Source organism: Aquila chrysaetos, chromosome 7 (genome assembly GCF_900496995.4).
Source record: "Aquila chrysaetos chrysaetos chromosome 7, bAquChr1.4, whole genome shotgun sequence".
In the NCBI taxonomy this organism is placed as follows: Eukaryota; Metazoa; Chordata; class Aves; order Accipitriformes; family Accipitridae; genus Aquila; species Aquila chrysaetos.
The window spans coordinates 47,334,207-47,353,118 of NC_044010.1; the positions used below are offsets into that span (position 1 = coordinate 47,334,207).

The window sequence follows — 18,912 nt, forward strand, 5'->3', positions numbered from 1 at the left end:
CCCCATATATCAGGTCCCCTCTGGCCTGAGCTGCTATGGCTGTTTTTGGGACCGGCGTCGGTGCCTTGTGCACCGGGTGGCCGAACCCTCGCCGTATCCTCTCTAGTTGTGCATTGACGCATCCCGGGGAGCCCAGGGCGCATTGCTCCCTGTGGGCGTTTGGGCACAGGAATAGGGACTGGCTCTCATTAACTGCCTCCACCTCCATGGCCTGACCCCCAGCAGGTGCTGAGCGCCTGAGGAATCTGGGGCATGAGGAGGCTTTGATAATGCACCCATCTCCCTGGGGTGACCGCCTGGGTGCTACAGCTCGTGTCCCTGCCTCCGCCTGGGAGCTGATGATGCTCAGCACGCCCCAGGTGGGAACTGCGGTCCCCACAGCTCCTATGTGGGAGGGCTGTGGGGGCTCTGGGGTGGCAGCCACTGTTTGGCTTCCCACACACCTGTGGCACAAACCTGGCAGGCACCGGAGGGCTTTTTAACAGTCTGTGCAGCCATCCCAAAGAGTCACGGCATCAGCACCTGAACAGTCTCAGCGAAGAGAGGAGCGGCAGGAGGACAGCGGCACTGAGGCAGGCCATCTGCCTCTCGTGCCCTCTTCTTATCCCTAGGGGCAGAGAGGCGAACGCTTGGTGTGCAGGGCAGGAGTTGAGATGTGACTAAAACCAAATGAGATGTGACCAAAAACATGAGAAAAGCTTTTGGATGTCTGTATAATTCGTTACATTTTATTCATTCATGAGGGCAGATGTTTCTGCCTTGTTTTTTCCTGTATATAGAGACAAATAATAGCTGTCAGGAAAAGAAGCTGTTCTGGTGAGTCTAAAAGCTTCTGCTCCACTATACAAACAGTATGAAAACTACAGAGATGTAGAAAAGACCAATCCCCATGTCCTGAGATGATTGTTACGTCACCATCACTCCCCTGCTTCCCGCTTACCCCCCAAAGGAGTTTTGCCTATCCACAAACAGGTCTAGGGACACATTTTCTCAGCAAGAAATCAGTGAATCTGCATGGCACTCTAATGATTATCAGTCGAGGCAAGCTCTACCGAGAAGGTCCACTGAGCTCGAGGCAAGTCCTCCATGCAGCAGAGCTGTGGGACCAGCACGGGGTAACAGCCTCCCTGGAGGCACTGCACGTACAGTAACAGGGAGACAAGGGCTCTCCAACAGCCGACACAGCTCTTGCGTTAGTCACACCAATGCTGAAAGCTGAAGCACTTCCAGGCCCTGGACACAGTTGCCATCACATTAACACACTGCTCTCCCTTCCCTAAGAGCAGCAGGGGCAGCTCTGCTGCGCGTCCTGGCGGGTGGTGACCGGTGGGGAGGAGGGTTGGTGCTTTTGTTTTGTTGCATGACTGAGGAGTGGTGGGGCGAGGTTGGAGGGGTGCAAGGGTGGACTGGGCACCAGCCGATGAATATTTGTAGCACCCCAAAGCAGTTAAGCTTGACTGTAGCTAATCAAAGCCTTGGCTTTGGCTGGCCTCTGAAGAGCTCCCACGCACAGTCCAGGGTTTCGCAAGTTGTCTGGTTTTGGAAATGCACCCTGTGGCAAGGGCCAAGAGCTCCTGCGTAATTTGGAAGAGCTTGCAGGCTTAATCCACAGCCTGAATGGATGGACCACACACCATTATACACCAAGGCACCACATGGAATTATGTATCTTCACATGACTGATCCTACATACAGGATATACTAAAACCTTGGACGGAGAAAAGACTGTCCAGGTAGAAAGGACCTGTGCTATCACACTTCCAGCCTCGCAGCGTCAAAGAAATTACTAGACCCTTTTTCCAGACTGAAATGTACAGCAATAAATAAGGTGGAACTAACTGGCACACAGTGCATTTCACAGTTCATTTGTGCCTTGCCTCGCCCTGTCCTTTGCCTGCAGTTCACCTCTCCAGCTTGCAATGGGGAAGGGACCTACTTCTGGCTTTCATTTGCAACATCTAAATGGTTCCTGCTAAAGCAGGAGTTTCTGTTCTGATCGTAGCTATGCAGCTGGCTTGCTAATCGACCTTTGGAAATTCACTTAACCTCTGCCTCTTATCTAAAAAGAAGGGTGCTGAGAGGCTTAATTAATTAAGTGGTCCTAAAATGCTTTTAGAATTGCACTTGACTTCCATCTCTGCATAAATGCAGCATGTTGGAGTAACAGAGTGACTAAGGGAGTTACGAAAGCGCGACAGAACCAGCCAAAATACAATTACAAAAATACAAATCTTTTCCTCATGAAGTCTACCTTCTCCTAGCGTAACCCTATCATTTTAATTTACTGGCACAGATGCCTCCAATCAAAATAACCAGGACAGAGCCAGCAACTGAGGCTGCAGGAGATGATGCAAAGCAGCACTGAAAATGCATTTATCTTCTAGGACTGAAAATCCTGCAGGTCTTTGCCTGCAGAGGTAGGGAGACCAATGCACGGCTTTGCAACTGCGTAAAATGCAACAGGTTTGAAACAGGAGGCAGGACCAAGAGCTGCCTCCAGCTTCACGACCTGAATTTTTAGTCTGGGATGCTTACAGAGAGAAGCGAGGGAACTGCGCCCAGAAGTCAAGCTTGCCCCATCCAAGCTGTGTGATAAGAGACTGCCTCAGGCTTCTGGACCAGCCACACCATTTGTAAGTCAATAGCCCCATTTCTCTTAATGGGTACAGGCAGGAATTAGCCCTTCACTTCCCTCTGAGAGAAAAATGCCCGCACCCGCTGTGCTCCCCATGCCACAGGGGACCAACGCTGACTATGCTGGGGCTGCCGCGGCGAGATGCGAGATGCGGCGAGATGCTTGACCCCTGCAAGGATGTGGCCGCTCCGTTCTCTGGAGCTTGGCCGGGGCTACAGAAAAGGGCACCAAAGCCCGGGGTCACTACCAGGAGGCCATTGAAAGCGTAAGCGCAAAGTGAGGTTGTAAGAGTAAAGCCAAGTCCCCAGAGAGCGAGGCACCTCAAGGAAAACGGGCATTTCCAACACATTTCTGGCTGGGACCATTGAAATGCTGGGCCGCTTGCCCTGGTGGAAGCTGAAGGCGTTAGCCCGGGCCAGCGGTCCCCGTTTGGGAGGTGACGGGCGCAGCTCAGTGAAGGCACCAGGCAGCAGCAGGTCCCGCAGCAGCGGCGGCTGCGGCACAATCCGTCAGGCGGCTGTTCCGAGGATCTGAGCAGACCGCAGGTCCCGGCTTTCCGCAGGTCTGCTGTGCTGGAGCGCAGAGGGAAAGAAGGGAGGCCAAGGTAAAGCGGTCCCTACTCCTCAGTTTGTTTCCGATTACCCTGAAGAATGAGAGCCCAGCAGAGAAATATTTAAGGTTTTTTAAAGCTGCACACAATAACAACAGAAGCCGTGGCCAGGACACATGAAAGAGGAACCCATCAAAAACTGTATCACCGACACCTGAACGTTTGCCTGGAGGAGTCTCAGCTTACCTGTGGCAGTGATGAAATGCCAACATGCTACTCAACTGGTGGATCCCCTTCTACAGCAAAGGCAATTTAAGGGCTGGAAATTTTCAGGGCCTTTTAACTTCTGGGTACTGCCTGCCTGCTGAGGGGACTGGTGGGTTGACACCGTTCAAAAGGGAGAACAGCAGAGATTCTTGCCCTGAAAGGCAGAAACCCACCCAATGTCTGCAGTGAGACTACAGGAAAGGTGGGCAACGAGGTGCTTCAGAGCTGCTTTGCCTGTGCTCCCGTGGAGACGTCGGGCTTGCGGACAGACGCAAGCCGGCTTCTCAGGTGGGGAGTTAGCCGGGACATGGCAGCGACCTGTCGGGCAAAGGAGTCCTGGTGCGGCTCTGTCCTGTGCTGCTCATCTGAGCCAAGCTAACGAATGGGGAGGTGCTCTGGATGAGACGTGTCATGAATAAGATCAGCTGTTGAGCAATGCCAAGGTTCTAGTGCAAAATCTGCATTTTTATTAAAGACATGTTTTGGAAGGCCCATTCAAAAATACATTGTGCTCAGTAAAAATTAACCATTTCCATGCTGATAATTAAGGTTACCACAGGATTTTTTTTTTTTTTTCCTCTTTTAGAATATTTACAGCAACAATAGAAATTGTACAGAAGTTAAGAATGGAATACATGCCCAAAAAAAAACCTGGTAAGGTGTACCAACAACATGATACAAAGGGTTGTATACAAACACTTTACAAATGGTTTATTAACTTGCATGAAGTCATCCTTAAATATTCAACACATTTTAAAATCAATTTGTATTCCAGGATTAAAAAGGTTAACACCACATCACATCCCTTCCACAACAGAAAGCATGGTAGATTTAAAAGTTTGTGCGCTTCAGATTTCTAGTAGCTGTTAAAAAACATTGGGGAATCTTATCCATAAATTTAGAAGTTTTGAAAGCTACCTCCCCAGCCTGTTATTTTTGGAGTAATCTGTACTAGCAGATTGTGATAAAAGACCACATTTTTCTAAATCTCATTCTTCTTTCCTCCTCCCAAATGACACAAATTCAGAACTCAGCGTTTCACAGTGGACATCTAAGCAGTCCTGGAAGTCCTTAGCAGATTAACCAGATTTTAAAATTCCCGCATAGAATTTCCAACAAACTTAAGGTTTCAGGGAAGATTTTAGCTTATTGTTTCATATAAACCAAATATATATATACGTTACTCCTTTCAATTAGACATATCCTTCAGTAGTACGAGTCTAAGATGTGCACTAGCAAAAAAAAAAAGTAAGAAGAAAAGGAAAGTCGAGACAGTTACCTACACTTAAAGTTTTGCCTTGTTACTAAACAGTTAAAAGCTCTGCCATTGGATTTACATGTCAAGAGTTTACACCAAGAGGTTCATATCCTATAGGAAACTTGAATAGCGGCTTCCACCTCGTGCTATGAACATGCTTTAACGTTGCTAATGGAAAGCTCTACGACAGCAGTTACTTCACAACGCATTTCTACGCCTGTACAATTAAGATGCCACCTTGCATTTCTCAGAATGGATCCAGAGAAACAATGCCCTGTGAAAACAGAGACCTGGTGGAACGAAAAGCCTGGTAGGCAGCGTGTTTTGGTGGGGGCACAATGAGGTAAGGTATCTCACCCAGATGAAATGGAAAATTAAAATGAAGAAAATCCTGAGCAAGTCTAAGGATAGCTGTTTGAATAAAACAGCAAACAGGGTGGAGTAGTAGATAAGGCCTCTAACTCCCTGATAATCTGCACTAGAGAAACGACAAAGAACAAGGCAACTGCAATATTTGAGAACCACAAGGGGAAGGGCAAGGGAAGACTGCGAAGCAGTGCAAAGGATGGCATTGGGATTCCAAAGGGAGAGCTCAGATGGCTTGGAGGTTTCAGAAGTATATCAGATGAAGGCCTGTCAAGAATTTATTACTTGGTTGCTAACAGTACCTAGAGGAAGAATCTTTTTATATGTCTCTTCAAAATTTGGAGTCAATAATAATAACAAACCAACCAAATCTCGACCACATTCTGCAAGAGAGAGGAGGTAGATTGACTCGCAGAGAAGACAAGAGATGTGTAGAGTCACTCTTAGCCCAAGTCACAAATTCCGTGTTCAGACTCTTGGGCCACGTCTTAAGAGCCACTTTTGCCTGGCTGCATATTTTGAGTTATGTTCTAGAAGAGCCCGAGAAGCAATCTGATTTGGTGGAATGAAAGCATCCAACCATAGCGGGGCTGGTCCTCTCACACTTCTCATGCACCTTCCACTTAGTCTGTCAAAAGCCAACTTTTGCACCAAACGACTGGCTGTACACAAGGTAACAAATAAGCATCCAAGCAGAACTCGGAGCAAGTAAAATGCAGACCTAATCCATGAGATTTACCTGTGCTGTCTCATGCAGTAGCTGTTTAGACAGTCCACAGAGAGAACAGATGACCTACCACAGCTTTTCTCTTCCAATTGAAAGAGGATCTCCTATGAAATTTGGGTTGCTTAATTATAATGAAATTTGCTTCACGGTTGCAAAATGAGAAATCTTCAGTTTCAGTACAACATCTGAACCAAGTGATGTGCATAAGCCTTCGCTTGTCTGATGAGCCTGAGCATTGATGTACTACTGCTGTTTGACCCTTTGAAAAAGGAGCCAACATCTAGAACTTCCAAGCTGTGTTATATTAAAAGGGTTTACTCAAATTGCTGTCTTTTTAACAAAGGCCAGAAGTCAAATGGCTTTTCTCCTCATTTACTACAAACCCAGTTAATGAATGGTTAATATCACGACACCATTAGAAAGAGCTGTGTAGGGAAAGGCACCTGTTCTTAAATAGTGTCCTGATTTGAAGGTCATTTAAAAATGGTTAAATAGGGCACATCACCTTTCCAATCATCTTCTGTGACACTCCTATCCTATTTCGAATGATGGGCCTATTTACAACAGCCCAGATGCATGGTTTATGATATAACCCCATTAACAGATGTATTATGTATGCTAGCTGGAATGGAAAAAATAAACATTCATTGCCACCCCACAATTTGCAGTATATTATATATGGCTATCCTTTTCATACTCTTTGTGTGACTGGGATTCAAATATTCTCCCAGCTCTGACAGTGTTCAACACATACAGAATTAATTACATGCAGATATTTCTGAAGCATGTCTCACTACCAAATCATTATAAGACAACAAAAAACTGAAACATGAATAAAAACCTCAAACACTTCTAGAGCATGGCTCCCCTCAAAAGCAGCTGGGTTTTGCCTTAGCTAAATAGATCACAACAGTGCTTTCAGAGCTGTATCGTCTGTGTTCCCATTCTTATAAGGGAGGTCTACAGCACTGAATTGTTAAGAATACATAGCTTTTTCTGGGTGAACACAGGAGTCTACTCAGCTAATAGCTACAACAGCTTTTGAAGAAAAAAGAAAAGGTTGCTATGTAGCTTTTTACACTAGTAAGGTTCATCTGTTAAGAGACCTAACTGCAATGACAAGGAGTGGCTAAAAGCCTATTACAGGACACTGCTTCTTGAAGAATCACTCCAGCTTTGCTCCCAGAAACAGGCTGGTGTAGCAGAGAGAAAGGCGACAAGCCTAAGGATGACCTGAGGGTGTCTCGTACGTTTGGAAGTTTGAAGCCTGCTTTAATATTGATCTAAAAGAGCAAGTATTGGTAAACAGAGTGGCATCAGGACCCACACATTTAGGTGGGTCTGACTTGGTATCAGAAATCAAAGCTTGGTATCAGTCCCAAGCCCTGTGGGATGGGGAATGTTTTCAGAAGAAGGGACCGAATCTGGGATTGCTGACTTCCTGCCAAGAACTCTGCCCCGTGCTCCGTGCTGGTGACCTCCCAGAGGAGCAACAAATCTTGGACTGTGACACGTGGAGCAAAAAGTGTTAAAGCGCTCTAAGGGACTGTGCTCTGTGGTCAGGTCTGCTGAAAAAAAATATGTTGTTCTAGGTTAATACATGGACATGGCAGTTTAAAAGGACAGCTTAAACACATATACAATTTCAGTTTAGATGAAGTTTAAGGTGCTTCTTTTTCACTTAAAAAGAGCTCAAGAGCTATAGTAAAAACATATAGACAAGTTTAGGCAGCTTGAGTTCTGCAAAATGACTATAATTCATTTCTGAAACTTGGTTTCTATTCACATCATTAATGATGCCATAAGGCAAAACAGATTGCCAAAGAATAAAATGCAGTTTAACTAAGATACTCTATACTAAGTAAATCTACAGAACATGTAGCACAAGACTCACAGACCAGTGAAGAGGAAAGCTCACACTTAAAAAATCGTTTGCTCTGTAATTCTCCTCCCCTTTATTGAGCCAGCAAATCTCAGTCACTATAATAAGACTCCTTTGGAAGCCTCAGCAAAATTACATTAGTAATATTCTAAATATTGGGAATTTAGACCAGGATAAAAATACACAATTTATCCCAGCACCAGCTGGCCAAGCCGTTGGAATTTCTTTCCAACAGAAGGAATAAAATACTACATACATTCAGCACAATTTAGTATTTAACCGAAATCTCCTATGGTTTGTTGAATTCAAGAAGAAAATGCAGTATGAAGTAGAAACAACTTTCTGTAAATATGGGCCACCAAATACTTGAACATTCCTTAGGTCACCTTTGAAGCTTTGCTAACTACTTTAAACAGCTATATGTACAGTCAGAGATTACCCTGATTTAACTTAAAGGGTACTGAGAAAAAAAAAAAACAAAAATCTTTTGAAAACATTCCTCCTTGCTAGCAATCAGAACAGCCACATACAGCCCAGTATCATCATCCCCAGCATGAAGCTCTTACCAGCAAGCTAAAAGTCTTGCAGAGGCAAAAGGATACATATCCACAAGGTACAGAAGAGTCTAGTCTGAACGCTCCCTCGGAGGCATTGCAACTGTACTGCTCAGAGCCCCACTCTCGGACACTGCTTTTGTGAGGGATTTCAGTTGCATCAGCCCATTTCAAAGCAGGACTAACAGGACTAACCTAGTTGTGACCAACTGGTGAATCCAAAAGAAACTGCGGAAACATGCTGCTGAACTCTGGCAGTGATGACTATTAAATACCACAATGTCCTTCCTGGATGCCCACCGAACTTAGCAAAAACTGAATGCCCTTTCATGTCTACTGTATTTATATATGCTATATATATGATATATTAACACAGTATATATCATATATATCTAGATATCATATATCATCTATGTCTATAGAAAATCACATGCACATTTCTTGCAGGCAATTGACAAAGAAAGAATTCTTATTCTGTAATTTTTCAAATTTACTAGACTGACTTTTAGTCCTGGACAAACCTGATGTAACATCCTTCCATATTGCACTTTCTGACAAAGATTTTTAGAGTAGTGGTGCCAAATTTGCTGTTGTTAGAACTTTGGTATGACTTAAGAGGTGCTGAACAGCATGTCCAGTTTGCACTGTTATTCAGGTAGGAAGTTCAGCTCTTACTGCCTGGCGGCTTCTGTTAACTACATCTATGGCTAAATCACCGACTTTACATTCAGGTTAATCTCTTTTTGGAGAAGACAATGTATTTGCAAGTACAAGTGTCTTATGAGGACAGCATCTAGAAAACGAACTATGCTGCAGAGTAACGACGGAGTTGAACTAATGTGTTTAAAAAGGAAAGATTGTATTGTTCTGACACTACAGGCCTGACTTTCCTCTTATTGCACAACGTTTCGACTGGTATAACTCTTCTGACTCCTACGGGCTCACCTTTGATTTAGTTTACCAGTAGCAACAAAAGAATCAGGTTGTGCATTTGCTACACTCAACATTCACCAATGTAAAGGCAGTTTTAACAATGTTGTACAGGAGACTGGAACCCAAGATCTACTATTTTGCTGAGACTGGTAACTGAACTGTGTATGGGAATATTTGGATAGTAAGACCTAAGGAGAAATTAAGCTGCATGGCAACCTTCTCCCTCAATATCCAAATAGCGGATTTGTAGCTTTAAATACATCCTGAAATATAATACAAAGTGCAAGAGTAGTTTAAATTTAAATACAGTGTTTATCTTATTAGTTAATAGATTGCTAAACAAGATGTAAAATACACATATGCATAAAAGCTTATACCATGATCTGCAGTGCCATGCTATGTGTAAGTGTCAAAGTTTGGCATTTCACTTGCAATTCATGCTATGTTTCTTTGGTTTTCACCCCTGCTATTAAGTGGAAGAGCACCTGCTTTAGCCTGTAGTCATGGGGCACTTTACCTCTTTAGAGGAAACAAAAATTTGGTACTGGGTCTCTGTGCTCTTGATGCAGAAATCCCATTAATATTACTAGGAAAGCTAAGGACACAGGGGGGAACGTACCACATTTAGATTACTGTACAGTTCTGCAGTCTCTTACATTTAGCCAATACTTCCAACAAAATAGCCCATAATAAAGCTTGGAATTGAATGTTGTCTTTTGTTTGTTACCAATAATGCCTATAATACCGGGCTCTCATAGCTGAGCAAGATTCATACTGTTACAGTCACGTTTATATCCACATTCAACTTCCTTTTATTAGAAGTATAATACTGCACTTTATATCACAAATGTATAAAAATATGGCAGATAGTGTCATAACAATACTTTTCTTTTAAATGAGTATATTTAAAAAACAGACAGTTATTTTCCATTTATATATATATATTTATATATAGAATAAAATACTCCTGATGCAATATATAAATGTTACTGTTAGTTTTTTATAGAAACTACTGTAGCTGTTGCACTGCTTCACAATGTTTCAAACAGCTCAAAATAACTTTACATTATAACATAAAAGATATGATTATAACAGTACGATATTAGGTCATCATAAATAAATATTACAAATCCTATCAAATATGGAAAGTTAAAAAACAAATTTAAGACATACAATTTAACTTTAAACCCTTAACAGGGATACACTTTTATCACATAAACCCCACTGTTTTAACTAGGCAGCAAAAAATGTAGTAAGGGCATAGGTCTAGACATGAATGTTTTCACCCTTCTAAGTACCAATACATACCAGAAGTCTCCCAGCTTTCAGACAGAGATGTGCACTAAGCTGGAATGTAAATGAGAGAAAACGGCAATGCATTTTTCTCCCTGACCGGCACACTCTGCCTGGCATCCAGTGACATTTCTGATGACTGGTAATTCAGAATTCAACTTGTTTTACTGTATAATCCCTGACTCTCACTGTGGTGCCAAACGGCATAGCTCCACATGTACATATTGCACACCTTTATAAAGCTGAAAATGCAGTCTTACCATCACCAGAACCACCACTGCTCCCCTACGCTGATCTCCGCCCGAACTGGCCTATTTTCTGGAGTGCAATTACAAGGCTGTCTCTTTCAAATCATTCAGGTTTGGCATTCGCGATCGGTTTGTTCGGTTATAGGTGTGCCCGTTCTGTCCGCTCTTGGAAGGCAGCTGATCGGAGTAGGGAGGCCCATCGCTGGCACTCCTGTTTACCGGGGAGACGTGCCAGGTAGGTTCCAGCTGGCTTGGTATCTGCAGCGTCGGCCGGCTTTTCGGCTGAGGCTCTTGCCGCACGTTGCTGCTGCCACTGCTGGAGCTTTGACTCATGGGGTGAATTCGCACTTCAGAAAAAGAAGCTTTGGCTGGCTGACTTGGTAAGGGCTGGAAGCGGGGCTCAGCAGGGACAGGATGGTTTGAAGAGGAGAGGTGTAAGAGCTTTCGAAGAGATTTTAATGGCTGGCTCTGAAAGACATGTGGAGAAGCACTTCACCTTCTGCTCTCCGTCATATCAGACTTCCTATAACAAAATTGTCATATCCTAAACTGAACACCTTGAACCTCACAGGACTTCTTCACTTTTAATTTGTATTCATTTGGAATATTTCGTTCCAAGCTATGACTACATACCTGAGAAAATGTCTTCTCATTATGGTTCAATCTATTAGCTACCTGAAAAGATGGAACCTTTTCTACATCAGAAAAAAGAATTGTTCCCATCAGTTATTTTAACCTTGTTTCATACGAAAACGGAGGCATAGGCAGTTGCATTAGCTGTCTATCTGTCACTACTCCTGCTATTAACTTCAGAACCTCAGCCACTTTTTATGAGGCACAGATATCAGAAATCCAAAGTTCTTAAAAATTCTGTGAACATCAATTAGGGGTTAGAGAGAGTCTTGAGTAATCATCTGCACTGAAGTAAGGGCTGACAGAACTCAGCAGTTAGATACTTTGTTTGCTGGCAGCTGGGTGATAAGCTGCTCTAGTCCCTCACAGCTTCTTTGACTGGTGAGCAAGCTGAAGGAAAATGGAGACATGGGGTTACTGAAACGGGTAGCAAGAGCCTGGGGAAGCCTGAGTACACAGAGTGGTATGAAAACAGACTCATTAAATTCCACAGCTCACAGAGCAACTTGCTTCTTCAAACACTGCGGCTGCAACAAACCCTCTTCTTCATTTTTCAATGTTGTAACGGCAACAGAGCACCGCACTGAAGCTCCCCCCACAACCCTGCCCCCCCCCCAGCTGGTTTTAGAACTGGAGAAAATAAAGTTGCATTAGTGCAGTGCTGCGCTCCAGTAACGTAGCCTGCTTAAACCGCAGTCTGTGCCAGCTGAGGCACAGCTGCGCCGTGACGTGGTCATGATGCTCTGGTGACCCCATCGAGTATCAAACTGTGCCAAGCCACAGCGTGCCCTTAGGATTCACTGTTCCTCGCAGAGCTAACGTGAGGGCTTTTCTACAGCATGGCACAGCTACCACAGACCTCCACGGAAAGGCTGCTTGCCTCCAACACAAAAACATAACTAATTATTTCGAAAGGCTCAAAGACTGACACAGGGACATTTAGTGTCTCTTCTTTTCCTTGTCATTCGTGCCTAGATTTTCAAAGAATTATGCAGGGCTGCAGGCACATGATTTTTCACATTCAGTAAGCGGGGAATGGGAAGGTTGAGAAATAACGTCAAATGCTTCACCACAGCAAAAGCTGTCAAGATACCTCAGTGATGTTAAAATACAGGGAATTGATAATGCCACTTACATGAGGCTGGATTTCTGTCATCTTCTCAGGATGCCAATCCTTCTGCCTGCTGCTCTGGTGATTAGAAGAATGAATGGCTTTTTGTAATGCCAAGAGATCCTGACCATCACTGCTAGGCATCTGCAACAAAATATTAAATACTGGTCTCCTAATATATTCTTAAGAATACCTGTAAATCATTTCCCCCTGTTAATTATAGAACCCAAGTGAAGCCCATTACTGCAGCAGAATTGCAATGACCTTTCGATATTTTTCCCCATAGTAAGAGCAAGTGGCTGTGGATATCATGCAGATTTGCTATATACCCTTAGCCCTCAAAGCATTCGCATGCTGTTAGTGTTACTTGCTGTAAGAGAGAGCAGTTAAACAAGGCTTCAAAAAAAAAAAAAAAATAAAATTGTTGAGCCTCATCTTCGTTTAAAAAGCATTCCATACTGCAGTTAAGACCATGGATCAGTTCTATAAATTTGTTCCTGAGTGAAGCAGACTAAAGTCTCTCTAAACTGATGTCTGGTTGATTTTGCCATGACAAAACCAAGAGCTTTTCCTTTCCCCGTCTTTCTTCTCCTCCATAAATATCCCAAACTAGAGCAAAAAGTAAGAAACTCCCCCCCACCTCCCCAGCTGAAAATCCAACAAAATTTATGGCAGAAGATATGTAGAGTTTTATCTCATTTCAAGAATTCTAAGCAAAAATGGACAGTTAAAATGTAACCTATTTTTAATGCAAGCTGTCTTTTACCATGAACAATAAGGACAAACAAAAATACAGCACAGGCATGAGCTAAAATGTAGGTTTCAGATAATTTGTTGGTAATATTTGATTAATTAAATTTATATATAATGGAGCAGTTTGCATAAAAAAATGTATTTACAATATAGCTATAAAAAAAACAGGCTAATTTTTTTCCTGACTGAAACAGAATGAGACAGTTTAATTTTAAACATACATGATTTCACAACTATTTTCCTCCTTTAGTCTTAGTCCCAGGGCTCATTCTCTCTGGAACTGTATGTATTACATTTTCAGTATACCAAATACTAAAAAAAAAAAAAAATAAAAAAAAATTAAAAAATCCAGGCACAATCTATTTCAACAGAACTGCCAATTTTACTTAAATTTATTGAACTGGCCCAAGATACTTAACTGGCATGAAGAGATAGTGATCCCATGAAAATAAAACACATGCTGCTGTAGTCAGTAAAACAAGTTTACTGGAGCATTTTACAGTGCTACTGTACTTAAAAATTAATACCATGGGTAGAGTGACTACAGGAAGCTTTTTCAAAGAAGAACTATGCTTTAAATTATTCTTTGAATTAAAAAGAGGAAAGAGGGATTTCTTGATGCTTGGATTCTCCCCGTTGGTTGAGTCTGTCTGCAATATAAGATACAAAAACTAAATGCATAGTATTTCAGTTCAAGAGATCTGTCCTTACTATATTAATTATTTTTCTTTTTTTTTTTTAATTTTGACAATATATGGTATCAATCCTATATTTTGCTTTGGGAAAATATAATAGTGATTGAACGAAAAATGCATATGGAACAAATTCAAGGAACTCAATGCATATAAAAAGAGACCGGTACACCTATTCTTCTATCCACGTTCATTAGGAATGCACAGTGCATTTTGAAGACTTTTGCAAACAACCGGTAGGTCTTGTTGACTTTATTGAGCTTTGGATCAAATCCTGTAATTCTGGCAATCATTTGTTACTTATGATAATGACCTAAAGCAGTATGAAATTTCTTATTTTTATATAAATAAAATACCAAAGATACACTAACAATAATAGCAATCGGTTTCAGAATGAGCAGTTGATAGCTACCTCTAGAAGAAATAAGAGTATTCTGTTTTTAACTTGTAAAAAGAGTTAGGGCTCCAAGAGGAATTATTTCAATTCTGACAAAAATATGCCATCAACAATTTCATGTAGAACTGCAAGGGCACTGGCTGTTTTATTTTAATTTCTGTAACACAACCAAAGAGCACACCAATGGATGCACAAACAACAAACAGAACTATCAAGTATTAAAATTATGAATGGGACTATTTCTGCCCTGCTCAGGTACAAACAAGCATTGGACACATATGCTGTGTCTAGCATTATTCTGCCTACCAAAAGAAAGCTTTATAATACAATATAATGATTATATCACAAAAGAGAATGATGGGTGCACTACCAAAAGCAAGGGTTTTCAAAGAGCTTTCTGAGCTTCTAGATTCCATTCAAGTTAATGAAAGAGAGAGCCACTAATTAGCATAGCTTGTTTAGGAACTTTATGGTTAGAAGAATTTCCTGTTTCAAGTTCAGTAAATTAAAAAGGAATCAAAGCATCACTAGGAGAAATGCTCACCTGCAACTGTTTTTTCCAAAGCAGTTAATTTCTTCAGACCCATAGCTTGTGATATGTGCCAAAATCTGCAAAACTCAGGCTCCTCTGAAGATAGCGCCTATCGACACTGATGTTTGATACCCATGTGCACAACCCGCATGGGTATCAAATTGTTTGGTGGCAGATGACAGAAAAAACTGTGACTGTAACAATCCTCAAAATCTTTTGCTACTTTACTGAAAGACTCCAAATAAGACGAAAAGGAGAATGGGTAAGAACAGCTCTGCAAAATCAATATTGCAGAGAATTCCCGTAGCTGGCAGTAACAATTATTATCCCATGGGGAACTGCACCTGGATAACGATTAATGGGAACAACTCTGCAGGAGGAAGTGTCAGGAATTGGGATCAGTTCTGGGCTATTAGAGATTTTGAGAATGACATTATTAAGATGATGTCTTCAATCCAGTTTCAGGTATCTTTTGTGACTCTTAGGATGATCGCTAGCAAAATGAGACTTGCCAAAGGATATCAGAAGTGAATAGTAGCTAGCTATGATGTGTGCTTCTTAGCATTGTGACAGTTCTCAGGTCTAGTTTGCTATTTGCTGCAGAAAGTCTGTGTTAGAGTAAATAAATGGAATTTCATACTTCTAGGACTCTGTATTATTTTCAGTCCTAGAATTTCATATTCTAGGACTCTGAGAATTATAAGCCTCAGAAAAAACTTGGGTAGTCACAAGCTATCTATTAAATTTGTGAATATGAATTCACAGAAAACATTATTTATGTAGTTGAGGAGCTAGTATTACAGCGCTGTTAACAGCTTTTACTACTGAAGTCAAACTTGGTGCGGAACTGAAGATAATAATTTTTATTTGTGCTGGAAGATCCTAATGAACATCCCAATGTTTGTTAGGTAGATGTTCTCAACTAACAGATGAAGAAGAACAAAGAACAGTGTCTGAACCAGACACTTGTACACACATCAGTGGGTACAGTCTATCCTTAGATACTGTCCTGTTAAACAGCTGTAAGTAGAAATGAAAAGAGTTTTTTCAGTCTCTGGTTGGGCCCAAAAATCAAGTTGATGTCAGAAAGTTTCTAGCTGAGGATGCAAGAGTTTTATCACTACCTTGTTTCACTAATTTATTCATCTTCCTGTGAGATACTAGCTTTAACTAGCCAACAAAACTTTCCCTTATGCAAAACCTCTCTCTCCCCCACTCCCCTTCCCCTCCTCTTCTTAAGAGTGAGAAGAAACAGGAGTAAGGATTATGCATAAATCTGTCCTGTCTTGTAATCAGTGATGGTTTTGGTAGCTATAGATCAAGGTACTTGTGATTTAGATGTTTTGGAACGTGCTGGATTTTGAGATGCAACACAATCTGGTCTGTATTTCCTTCGAACAGTTTAATGTGGAAGCAGTTGATATACCATCTATCACCTGGGTTTTTGAAGTCTTCCTTGCCACCACGTCTGAATGGCTGGAACCAGAGTAGACTAGAACAGTACAAATTTAACACTTTGGTTTTGGAAAATGCATCACTAGAAGCAAGGGCTTTAGGTGTGCTAACCTTTCATGGACATTCTGATATCAAATAATCCCAGAGTTATAATCTAGACATTTTGTTCAGCTGTGTAATGCAAATCATCATATTTGAACTGCGTACAGGTATCCGGATGAATAAGTTCAGAAGGAGAGGTAGATGCCACTGCTCTAAAACCTGCCCAGCAGGAAGGCGAGGTGCATTTTTGAGTGCTAGTTAACACACACATGCACATGTTCCATACAGTTCAAAGAAACTAAACCTCCCCACCCGACAATCACTTCTCTCCCCCAATTTTCAACAGACCAGCCCTCCACCAACAGCCAGAGTCATGCCACCTCACTCTGTGACAGCAGATATTTTGATTTAGTTACTCCTCTTCGCCAGGAGTGAGTGTGATTTACGCCATTCTCAGAACCTTCAAAACTATAACTGCAGTTACACTTACAGAAACATTGCAACTTTATGTAAATGACATTTTAAATATTTTTACTGTTTCCAGAACTGTCAGTTGAGAATGAGATGAGATGATGTTAGGTTACTTCAGTTCTTAGGGAGATTTTCATTATCAAGCTTTGGGAAATGTTAATATATCACTGCGCTCTGATAAAAGAGAGTCCTTTATCCCTCCCAAAAACTAGATGATAATGTAAAAATGTAAAAGACACCAAAGGCTTATACTGAATAAAAAAAGCCACAATCCATTTCCCCAACAAAACATAAACCATTAAGAATGGTTAAGACACATCATCCTTATTCCAGCCATGGGGTGCAGCAAGAAGACAGAGGCTGTTATCCAGACAATGCCATAAAAAAGACTGGGAAGAATTCTCATTTATAACCATTTGATCTCCTCCTAATGGGTGTCTGAAATTATTCAAGCTCTGAGGACACACAATAATGCATTTGCTATTCTTGGAATGGCATCACCATATCCTGCAAAAGAATCTGCTGCAACATCAGCTTAAAACTTGCATCAAAACTGGCTCTCAAAGGGTCTGAATGAAAACAAAGATGCACAGGACTAGTAGGTGAAGAAATATTTGAAAAGGCAGATAAATAAACCCTGAACAGGAGAGGAATTTGACTTTCATATAGTGAAGAGAGAAAATAAAAGAACAAATAGATACAGGCAGGCATGATCATAAATAACACAAAGGTACTGTACCAATCTAGCATATTAAAATGGTATAATTCAAACCTGATAAACATATTTTCTGTTAGAAATACTGTATACTTACAGTTTGAGATTTCTTCTTTTTCTTTTTTATTGCCCTGAAAAAACCTTGCTTTTCTTTCTCCTTGAGCTGTTCTGAGTGACTGTTAAGGTTTTCAGGACTTTTCCTAAACATGAAATAAGGTATTGTAAGAGAGATTTTGTTTTGATATTATACAAATTCTGTGTAATAATGAGATCTGATGCCAAAGAATGCAAATTATTGATTAAAGCAAAAAGATTCTCAATGTTTTAGCATTCATTGGTTCAAGGGTTACTGTACAAACACCGGATAAATAGTCTTATTAAATGGGATAGGAGGAACACAGTGTTAGGGTAAAATGACTAGCTCAAACCACTGAATAGTTATTTAGGGAAAAGGAAAGCATGCATGTCTGTTTTTTTTTTTTTAAGCCAGAATTTAATATTCAAACCAAAATATCACACACAAAGTCTTTTAGAAAATAAAAATCATATCTGAGAGAACATACAAATGGCGATGAGGTACAAAAGCACAGGTCCAGTTTATCCATTGCTTGCTGCAGAGCCAGGAGTTGCAAAGTTCGCCAGAGAGAACCAATTTCAATTGAACTTTCTGACCTTTGGTGACACGGTTCCAAATTTATCATCAGGGAAGGTGGGGATCTACTGTTGTCCGTTTCAACATAAAAACTTCAGTTAGTTTGTTATGCGTGGGTGAGACAGTGCTGGCAAAAGAAGATGACCCAAAAGTGGAACAGGTGACTTGCCTGAAGACTGAATTTCCACCTTTTAACTTGTCTGCACAGCTGAATTAACTACAGCTGATAAATGTTACTTTAAGTATACACAGTAAACTACGTATGTAAAGTACTGATACGGGGTAAAAAGATTGTTTACATAGGACATTGGTGAGACACAACTGAATGCAGTTCTAGTGCCCTTTAAAATAGTTTGAAAATTGGAAATGGTGCAGGAAAGGGTCACAGAAATATTTTCAGAGATAGAAAGAACGGCCTACATTAAAAGAGTCAGAGATTTCAATCTCTTTAGTATGTTAAAAACCACAGCCAAACCAGCCCAAATATTTAGTTTCCTTGATTGTGGCACACAAGCACTTATCCAGGAAGAAATTACAGAATACTAGAAGGATTATTAAAGTAAAGGGAAAAGACATAACAAGTAGGTGGACGATGAAGCCAGAGAAGTCATATTAGAAATAAGGCATTGATTTTAACAATAAGAATCATTAACCGCCAGAACAAATTCCTTAGTGAAGGAGTGGACTTCCCATCTTGGACATTTCAAATCAGGACCTCATACTCTTCTGGAGACACACATTAGTGA

The 18,912-nt window shown here is 41.3% G+C and overlaps 1 protein-coding gene across 7 annotated transcripts in view; it reads right to left on the reverse strand.

Annotated features, from left to right (window-relative positions):
* Window positions 1-3,896: 3,896 nt before the first annotated feature.
* The window catches only part of CDKL5 (cyclin dependent kinase like 5), a 141,903-nt gene continuing 126,887 nt past the window's right edge, over window positions 3,897-18,912 (reverse strand). For 5 of the 7 annotated variants that reach the window (XM_030019701.2, XM_030019702.2, XM_030019703.2 and 2 more), the window contains 4 exons: window positions 17,612-17,714; window positions 13,738-13,860; window positions 12,482-12,601; window positions 3,897-11,181 (listed from right to left, as the gene is read on the reverse strand). In XM_030019701.2, coding sequence (XP_029875561.1) covers window positions 10,795-11,181; window positions 12,482-12,601; window positions 13,738-13,860; window positions 17,612-17,714 — 733 coding nt within the window. In that variant the 3' untranslated portion in view covers window positions 3,897-10,794. Of the gene's footprint in view, window positions 11,182-12,481; window positions 12,602-13,737; window positions 13,861-17,611; window positions 17,715-18,912 lie in introns of those variants that run through there. The other 2 variants (XM_030019705.2, XR_003924197.1) reach the window with 2 other exon arrangements.